Source organism: Gymnoscopelus microlampas (assembly GCF_963454915.1).
Source record: "Gymnoscopelus microlampas genome assembly, chromosome: 23".
In the NCBI taxonomy this organism is placed as follows: Eukaryota; Metazoa; Chordata; class Actinopteri; order Myctophiformes; family Myctophidae; genus Gymnoscopelus; species Gymnoscopelus microlampas.
This window is the reverse complement of record NC_139960.1, coordinates 34,406,057-34,416,382: the sequence shown is the minus strand read 5'-3', so window position 1 is coordinate 34,416,382 and position 10,326 is coordinate 34,406,057. Positions and strand designations below refer to the sequence as shown.

At 44.8% G+C, this 10,326-nt stretch overlaps 1 protein-coding gene across 1 annotated transcript in view; it reads right to left on the bottom strand.

Moving 5' to 3' along the window:
- Positions 1-205: 205 nt before the first annotated feature.
- The window catches only part of pcloa (piccolo presynaptic cytomatrix protein a), a gene marked incomplete at both ends in the record, with an annotated part of 89,917 nt that continues 79,796 nt past the window's right edge, over positions 206-10,326 (bottom strand). Inside the window, 9 exons of the mRNA XM_084049571.1 lie at positions 206-349; positions 921-1,066; positions 1,495-1,629; positions 3,305-3,366; positions 3,550-3,691; positions 5,388-5,591; positions 6,797-7,060; positions 8,242-8,497; positions 9,721-9,792. Of these exons, the coding sequence (XP_083905697.1) occupies positions 206-349; positions 921-1,066; positions 1,495-1,629; positions 3,305-3,366; positions 3,550-3,691; positions 5,388-5,591; positions 6,797-7,060; positions 8,242-8,497; positions 9,721-9,792 (1,425 nt within the window). The remainder of the gene's footprint in view (positions 350-920; positions 1,067-1,494; positions 1,630-3,304; positions 3,367-3,549; positions 3,692-5,387; positions 5,592-6,796; positions 7,061-8,241; positions 8,498-9,720; positions 9,793-10,326) is intronic.

Genomic DNA, 10,326 nt, shown 5'->3' with positions numbered 1-10,326 from the left:
TAAAAGTATCAACACGTATGAATGACGCCTCAACTATATAACTCAAAGACGCATTTTATTCCGTCACTCTCCCGGTGTTTAAAGACATTGCACCCGACCCCCGGCCTCATCATCATCACCCGGCAGTGGACCTGTGTGGTGCGATCCATAGAGACCAGATCAGTAATATAGATGGTGACATCTGAAGCTCTGACGGAGTCGTTGTTTATGAATGGATCTGGGCCGTGCTGGCCAGCAGTTTATGCCAGCTGACCACTCGCTTACGCAGATCCACTTTGTCCAGCCACACGTACGCCTCCCCGATGAGGGTCTTCTTCACAAACTTGCCCCCGTTCGACACCAGGAACAGCTGACGCAAGAACACGAGAAAAGAACACAAGGCATAATGTTGAGTATGGACTAAAACATATATGTTCATGTACAAGTGATGGAGTCAGAGATTGGATTACCTGTGGTAACCGGAACGCTCACCCCAAAACACACTCGCCCTCATCACGGAACAGACTACTCGGCTCGCTTGGTGAGAAGAACAGACTACATCCCCTAATGTTAAGTTAGGTAGTTGAAGTAGTTAGACAAAAAAAACTGTTACAACGACAGAGGCTCGCCGTCTGAAGCTGACTTGAACCACGAGAGGTACCGCCGAGCGAGCTCAGGCGAGCGAGTCGCCGTGCCGAACGTTGCGAAGTCTGCTTCAACCAACTCATCGCCGTCTCTGTACCCCCGGCCCAGAGACGTCAAACGTGGCCGAGTAGGTTCTGGTAGACAAAAATACCCAGTGGGTCCGACCATTCCGAGGTCGCCGGATTTGTGGGTCCGACTGTTCCGAGGTCGCCGGATTTGTAGGTCAGACCGTTCTGAGGTAGCCGGATTTGACCCGGGGCGAGCGTATTTTGGGGCGAGTGTTCTTGTATACGTACCTGTAGAGAGTGGCCGGTGGGGTTCATGCAGAAGCGGAACGTCTCGTTGAAGGAAGGCTCGCGGTCGTGACGACATACCCTCGTCTTCTTTTTGATGATCCTCTTTTGGGTGGCGATGTTCACCACATACAGCTTCACGTACAGGTCTACACACACATGCACACACACACACACACACACACACACACACACACACACACACACACACACACACACACACACACACACACACACACACACACACACACACACACACACACACACACACCCAGCATACACCCAGCATACATGAACGCACATTCAGTTAATCGTTCTATACTGTATCTATCTATCCATCTATCCATCTATCCATCTATCCATCTATCCATCTATCCATCTATCCATCTATCCATCTATCCATCTAAACTATCTGTTAATTAGGAGTAAAACAATTCATTGATGCATTGAACGGCCACTTTAATCATCACAGTGTGTGTGTGTGTGTGTGTGTGTGTGTGTGTGTGTGTGTGTGTGTGTGTGTGTGTGTGTGTGTGTGTGTGTGTGTGTGTGTGTGTGTGTGTGTGTGTGCCCTGACCTGGCAGGTGGTCTGGACTCTTGAACTTGTAGGTGATGTTGCGACACTGCAGGATCTCCAGGACCAGATGCTCTCCTTCCGTCTTCATCTCCTTCTTCAGAGCAATCTTTATCTCCCCCATCACCTGAGTCTTGCCTGGACACACACACACACACACACACACACACACACACACACACACACACACACACACACACACACACACACGTTAATACATGTCGTTTGTATTAATTTACTTCACATTATTTCAACATTTTATGATGGTGATTTTATTAATGCCATTTCTATTTTTGCTATTTTTAACCCTAACCCTGGAGCCAAAAATAGCCGATGTACAACCCCCCCCAAAAAAATATCATATTCTACTGTCACAATTTAAAACCATTTTGCATATAGAGGGGCCGCAGCCAGAGGCTATGGCTTTGGGAATCCCCGGACTAGTGAATCACAATGCACTGGCAATTATCTAACCTGCAAAACATTTGATGAATAACTATGACTGAAATGAGATGTTTGTTCTCTCTTATGTATGTGAACACCGCCCTCTGCTGGACCATAAGTGTACTGTCGACATGTGCACAGTCAGTGTGGCCTGCAAACCAATCGCTTCAGGCACCTGAAGATGTTCTGAACAGCCCGGAATGACCCCCCCAGTTGCCTTGGCAACTGAAAGGAAAAGTCATTTTTGTAAGCTTGGCAAACAAGACTCTGGTAAACACTATTAATAAATCAGTAAGTAGATGACAGAGGAAAGATGGAAAATGAGAACAGAACAGAGGTGAGGACAGGATCCCGCATGTGATGAATATGTTTGTCAGACGGTGTGTGAATTTTCGTGACAGAGAATTTAACACCTTTGAGCTGTTTTCACATCTGTCAGGTTGTGTCACACTGTTCCTATGTCAAGGTGGTCCTACAGTTAGGTCATGATTCTGTGACAACTCAGAACCCAATTTTGCACAGAGGGGGAGGGGGGACCCTGGCAGAGACATTTCTTGTGAAAATAACCTGTACATGATGAGGAGATGATGCACTTGGAGCCCACGCAAAAAAATGGAGATGGAAACACAACGACAAACACATACGCTAAGTATTGGGTGCACAACTCCTCAGTGTCATGTCAATATACGTAACTCCCACGAGTCTGCTTTAACATCCAGGATGTTGCTGTGTATCACGGAAATCAATAATAATCCAAAATCTAATGAAAAAATAAAACAACAATTTTTCTGTCTCTTTATATTGACATCAAAAAGCAATTTCAATTCATAGCAGAGTAAATTATTCTTCTGTTAAACAATAGTGTTTGCTTTTGGAAATGGTGTAAGGCATAAGTTTTTTTTTGCTCCCAAGATCCCCATAAACGTGTAGACAATTGAGAAGATTTACAGACGCTCTTATCCAGAGCAACTAATATGATACAAGTAACCAACATTACATACATGTGGATAACATAACTAGCATCTATCTAAATAAGCAACTAGGCTTATGATAATGAGTGGAGTCTGAGTCTGAGTGGAGTCTGAAGAAATGAGTGCTAGAGGGTAAGGTGGAGTCTGAAGAAATGAGTGCTAGGGGGTAAGGTGGAGTCTGAAGAAATGAGTGCTAGGGGTTAAGGTGGAGTGAGGGCTTAAACACAAAAATTTAGTACACAGTACTGCCAATATGAACCCTAATGTATTATACCTGTACGCATTCAAGTGTACACAAAGACATTAATAAAAAGGTGAAAAGTATGAAAAGCTAAAATAGATTGCACAGATCAGCACACACACGCACACGCACACGAACACGCACACACACATCTAACCTTCAGAATCACTGTGTCCCATTGATGATTTCATCACGTCAGTGCCGTTTGGTATCTTTCCACTAGAGAAAAAAATATATAAAGGTTCTTTAATATACAGCATAAAACCTTTTTCTTGGAGTGGGGTAGAAATGAGCGAATTCAGGAGATGACGTTGCGTCGTATTATTTCTTAATTTATAAAGATGTTCATAATATGACATTATAGGACTTTATCATGAAGGTGAACTGAGTGAGCAGACTCACAATCGTGGGACCTGGAAAATGGCACTGTCCACCTCGTTGGTCTCTCCCTCCTCATCCAATAGGCTGTAGGCACTGCCACTCAAACCGCTGTCCAATGAGGCTGCCGTGACGGGGGCGTCGCCAGACCTGTAGCCGGACCGTGCTGAGTGGAGATAGGACCACACAGGTCACAAGAGAAACACATTGGCTGCATCCGAAATTCAGCACCAACATACTATTTAGTATGCCAATTTAGGATGTGAATATTTAGTAAAGCTTTTAGCTCTGTCCGAAAGCTTAGTAGCTACTCTATAGTACGTGAAATGCATACTAAACTTGGGAAATATTACAGTATGCAATATCGGACACTACAATCATGCAATGCGGTAGTGACGACGACAGCAACATACAAGAATTTACAAGGCGTACAGTGACCAAATTAAACGCACCTAGAATGTTGTTATTTGTTGAAACCGAGGACAGTCCAGTAAACAACGTTAACTTCTAAACACAATGATACAACAGGAACTCCTGTACTTCCACTGTGTACACACCAGATGGGACACTTTCCTAACACGTGTGGTTTGATAAAACCATGCGATTAATATGTCAGAAATAAAAGATTCAATCTCAAAAGAATGTTGAGAGCATACACTGATTAGTGTACACAGCATGTATGTGATTTTGGACGCAGCACTGGACAAGGAGATAAACAGGAAGACAGCACTCAAAGATCCACAAATGTGCCGACAAGAGCCAGGAAACATCACTGAACAAAACAAAAGCCGTCAGAACCGAATTTATCTGTTAAATACAGTTATAATCACCTCTTCTATAAATGATACAAAGCAAAGTTAGATGAAAACATTGAATCGAACTGGAATGGACATTGTAAGGGACAGCACATGAATACTGGTGAGAGGAGTGTGGACAGGTGTAGGATACTTAGCATCTTTCTCTCACATAAAGACAGGACAGTAGATGTACAGTTCTAACCCACACAAAAAGCATCAACGTAAAACGGATAAAAAGCCAGAGAAATATTACACACACAGGTAAAGACAGCAAACAAGAGGTTACGGTAGACCTTAATGGCAGCGTTAGTCATCTATATGGAAGCTCTGCGTGTTGCTCTGTGTGAGAATCTACCATCTCATTCTGTTCATGGCTAAACTTGTTTTTTTTAATGTTTTGTTTATGTGTCTTAATGTAATTCCTGTCAAAAGACAGACCGTTTGCACATTTTATGTTTTCCAAACGTGGACAAGGTGAGAGTCGATAAGGCATTGAGGTCGAGTATGAGTGATGTACTAAAGGTGCATGGATGTTGGTGTCACTCAGTATCCATGGCGACATGGTTCCCTTTGCGGCTCGTCAATACCATGTGATGGAAGGAGAGGTTCATTTAAAAGTGTTTTAATAACCCAAACATGAAATTGCATGAATCCTAACAGGCGTTTGAGACATTCCCTTTCATGGTATTACTGAACCCTGTGAAAAGCCATTAACCACTTTTAACTTGGTGTCCCTATTTTGGGCATTATAGGCCCAAATTCTCATAAACAGCAAAAATGGCCGAGTGTGTATAGGGCCTAAGTGGTTAAGGAAGCATGTCTCGATGCATGAATCACTGGTGATGTTTCTGAGTGCGACTCTCTTTCTATTCCTGTCATCTTTAAATTGCTTTTTCACATTCCCTTCTTTGTTTCCTCTCTGCAGGTGTGCGTTAGTAGTAGTTTCCCATCATCCTCTCTTTTTCTCTCACTCTCTCTCTCTCTCTCTCTCTTTCCTCCACCTCTCTGCTTCAGTCACACGACAGGAGAGGAGGACTCGTGGGGGGGGGGATGGGCGACTCTCACCTCCGGCGGCCTGCGGCCTCTCTTCCGACGCGGCTTTCCTGAGGGTCATGTGTCTGCCGTCCGCTCTGCTCCCGCTGGCCGCTGCGATCGAAGGCAGGGCGGGCAGCCAATCGGACGCTTTCTGCACGGTGAGCACGCCCGCCACACTGTGTCTGTGGTGCCTCAAGGTGAGGCGGCCTCTTTGGCCCGGTGGTCGGATGGCAACTGGCGATGTTTTTTTTTATTTGGTTTTTGTTGTGCAGAGGTCAGAGGTCACGCCAGGAGACAAAGGTCATGGCCGGATGGGTCATAAGTCAACATGGGGGGAGGGAGGGAAGGGGGAGGGCAAGATGGACACTCAGAGAGCGGTATATCTTCATCATGGCAACCAGCTAGACTGTCAATCACATGCAGCCACCAGTGCGCCGTGCACATGTGCCCCGCCCGCGTATCACTAAAGGGGGCGGGGTTGTGCAGCGTCTACTGAAGTGCATTGTGGGTCCAGTTGTAGTCAAAACAGAGAGGGGGGGGAGGGGGGCAGTGGACTACATGCACAGCGATATCACTGGAGCAGCTTCGCAACAGAGCCGTCCGTCGTTTGTTAATAGAACACAAATCAAAAGGAACTCAAACCAAAAAAATCAAAGGTTAGTGATATTTAAGGGCAAAAGGAGGGGAGCAACTTTCTTCTGTTTCAGTGTATGCTTAAAACAATCCGAAGTGTCTGACTTTTAGCTATGATGTCGATCAAACATGTCTATGAATCTTTGTGAGATCATTTATGTAATTTTATCTAGCGAACAACTCTACTCATTAGATGGTTCATTTAATTTTTTCTAGTTATGGGAACATGGGTGATTTGTCTGTGTCCTGACAGCGATCAACAGAACACTGATCTGACACTTTCACTCTGCCTGTTGGTCTTGCGTCCGACTTAGCAAAAAGCAACAGTGTTGTTTTCCAAATGTCATTGGACTTTCAACAGAAGTGAAATCTAGCGCAAATCTTTGCTTTGATTAGAACTTATATGATTTCTTTTTTGTTTTGTATTGTAATTTTGTCTTCATTATATCATATGCTTAATCATATATTACATACATTATTAATCAATAAGATTTAAAATTAATTAAAGGTTAAATTAATTAATTAAAAGGTTGAAAAACAGGCGAGCGACCAGACAGGGCGCTACGGTGCGGGTGAGGAGCTCAGCTAGGATATTCCAAACGATGGTGAGAAGGTACAGAAGAAAAGCGGAGTGACGAGGACACACTGTTGACACGAGGAGGAGGGGGAGGGGGGGGGGTATATAAAAAGAGAGTAAACTGAGGAAAAAGGAAAAAGAAACTAAAGAACGTAACAGAAGGTGGAACAGATGAGTGCTAGGAGGCCATGCGGCGGAGCGGGAGGCTTTTATTTGCGTCTTGGTTTACTTGATTGGAGGCGTTGGGGCTGCTGCTGCTGCTGCTGGTGCTGAGGCGAGTCGCCCGTGCAGGCTACGGCGGCAGCGCTTTCACCGCTTCCAGTGGTGCTGTCTCGGTGGTGGTGCTGCCGTGAGGCGGCGCTTTTGCCGGAGCGCGAAGCGCCGCGTGAGCGAGCGTGCTGTTGACCGTGTCCGTGGGTTTGGCTCTCGGACGGGGAAGGCTTCGAGGTGGCGGGGCTACTGTGAGATTTCTCATTGGCTGCCGCCTGCGTGTCTAAAACAACCAGATTCACCAAATTACCAAAAACTGCGAGAAGCCGACCTACAGTCTGTTAACTGTAGTGCTTGCTGAGTCGTGTGTTACACCGATTAGCTGACTTGTCCTGTAACTTGATTTAATCCTGGTAATTTGAATAATATTTAGCACCAAATCAGGGTAGAATTCAAAGCCTTCCACGGCCACGTTGCCCTCAGTGACGGGAAAAGCAGCATTGAGGGAAGCTAAAGGCCTCTGAGCTGAGTGAAGACATGGCAACCAAAAAGAAAACACAAAGCAGCAGAAAAGCGTGAAGCTGAAGCTAACATGGGCGATGAAGAGTGGATATAGAAGGGTCTTGTGTTGATAATCAGAGAGATAGATAGATAGATAGATAGATAGAGAGAGAGAGAGAGAGAGAGAGAGAGAGAGAGAGAAATAGAGAGAGAGAGAGAGAGAGCTAGGGAGAGAGAGAGAGAGAGAGAGAGAGAGAGAGAGAGAGAGAGAGAGAGAGAGAGAGAGAGAGAGAGAGAGAGAGAGAGAGAGAGAGAGAGAGAGAGAGAGAGAGAGAGAGAGAGAGAGCTAGGGGGAGAGAGAGAGAGGGAGAGAGAGAGAGAGAGAGAGAGAGAGAGAGAGAGAGAGAGAGAGAGAGAGAGAGAGAGAGGTAGAGAGAGAGAGAGAGAGAGAGAGAGAGAGAGAGAGAGAGAGAGAGAGAGAGAGAGAGAGAGAGAGACACAGAGAGAGAGAGAGAGAGAGAGAGAGAGAGAGAGAGAGAGAGAGATGAGGGGGAGATGAGAGAAAAACAGTGACAGCTGGAGAGTAAGTAAAGTAATACAACTATTAACCACATTAACCCTGGTGTCCCTATTTGGGCACATTTTAAGAAGTAAAAAAAATTGCCAATCTACAAGCTCACAATGCGTTGTGAGCTTGTAGATTGGCTACTTTCGCTATTTGTCATACAACAAAGTATATAGGGCTTGAGTGGTTAAGGAAGAAATAAAGGAAGAGAAAGACAGCGAGAGAGAAGGAAAATGGAAGAAAGAAATCTTGGGAGAAGAAGGGAATGACAGAGGAGAGAAAAACACAGAGATCCAACAGAAGACAGAGAAGGTTGTGAGGTTGTGTATAGGGGGTGGTGGTGGAGGTGGAGGTGGACGACTTGGGCAGGTAAAGAAGGTAACGCCATCATCTCCTACCCTTGGCTGGATCGGGGAAGATCCCGTGACTGCGGCTCTTGATGACCGACGACTTGGGCGACTCCTGGCTGTCCTGCTGGGCCGAGCCGGCCGTCTTCGGCGAGGAGTGTTGGGACTGAGAGGACGGTTTGGAGGAGTGCTGCCGGCCCTGGCTGGAGTGGGACCGCCGGTGGTTATCGCCCTCGATCTGCTCCTTCAGAGGGATCCAGCGGGGGATGTTGTCCAGCTGGGCCGTGTTGGACAGGTCTATGAGGACCTGTGGGTGAAACAGAATATAAACAGTCATTCAATGGTGTGTTCAAAACGCCAGGCGCACCCTAACCCTAGTTTGTTTGTATAGAACATTAACAACCAGGCAATTCAATGAGATTTATGTAAAGCATTAAAGGGATAGTTCACCCCCAAAATGACTTTTAAAAAAAAAATCTATTAGTCACCCCATGGAGACTTGAATTCATTGATATTTTCCATGAATTCAAGTTTCCATGGAGTGAGTAATCGATAGAAAAAAATATTTATTTTGGGGTGACTATCCTTACAAAAGAAAAAGGAAGAAGAATAAGAAGAAAAATAAGTTCTAACTCCTATCTCCTTAATAGGAAACACCTACTCAGGACACAGAGTAAAAACACAATATAAACATTTGAATACCGTAAAAACAAAAGAAGAATTAAGTCAAATGAATCCAAAAGGTTTAATAATAAGAATAATAAAAAATATCTATAAAAGGCAGCGGCAAATAGGAAGGTTTTTAGCTGTGATTTAAAAGAACTGAGAGTTGTAGCAGACCTGTGGTGCTCGGGTGCCCAGATATGTGGTGCATAAAAACGGAACACTGCTCCATGCTTAGTTCTGGTTCTAGGGACATGAAGCAGACCTGTCCCAGATGACCTCTGAGGTCTGGATGGTTCATGATATCAGAAATATGTTTTGGCCCTAAACCATGCAATGCTTTAAACCAACAGTATTTTCAAATAAATGATTTGACGTACAGGGAGACGGTATAAAGATCTAAGAACTGGAGTGATATGCTCCACTTTCTCTGTATTAGTAAGGACTCGATCAGCAGCATTCTGAATCAAATGCAGTCGTCTGATTGATTTTGTTAGGGAGACCTGTAAAGACACGTTACAGTAATCACGTCTGCTGAAGATGACCCAAAGGCTTCTGCTCCAATTAATCCGCAATTACGTATTGATGGCTAACACAAGATGTATTAGGTGACTAGTGCAGTGCCTGTTCAGAGCGGGCCGGTTCTGGAGAACCGCTTATCCTATCTGCTTCACATTCGACACACGCACACACTCACTCACACATACATTCATATACACACATTTTACTGTCATGCTGAATATTGATAAGCATAGTAGTCATATTGATTGATAGAATATCAGACTGTACTCCCTTTTTACTTGAAATGATTATGTAAATATGACTATTTATTTATGGGTGCAGATGTAGTCTGTAAAATGATCTTACCTCCCCTAAGAAGTCATTGGAGGAGCACTTGTCGTAGTCCCACACGCTCACTTCTAAGGTCTTTTTCCTCAGCTGAAATGCACATGTCGAAAGGGTTAAGTTACACACAAAAACCACCACCTTATCTTGGCTGAATGACAGGGGGGAAAAAAGAAACAAAATGACAACAAGCGTTAGATAGAAATGGTTTGATGTCAGCATCAAGCGAAAACAGACATCTAAGTCTGTCTAAGAAATTTTAAACACGCATACCAAGAAAACCCCCAACAAAACACATAAGTCTGTGATTGATATGGGCTCAGTGGATCATGTAAAATAGGATAATTAACTCCCGATGGTGTTGCCATCTGCTCTGCGAAAACGATTGACCCCCCTTCAATCACAGGGGAGAATTATATTAAGAACAGTTCCGCACTGGTAGTCAGGGCCCCCAGCGGCAAGCGGGGAGGGGGGGGTGGGGTGATTTGTCGACTCAAACCACCAAGTAGACGGGGAAAAGGTACAAGTGAGGTCATGCTCAGTGCAACGGTAATTAACACTAAATCTACTGGAGACAAAAGACTGTTGAGTCTCAGTAGCCTAATGTAGAATGGTAGGTACTGAAGG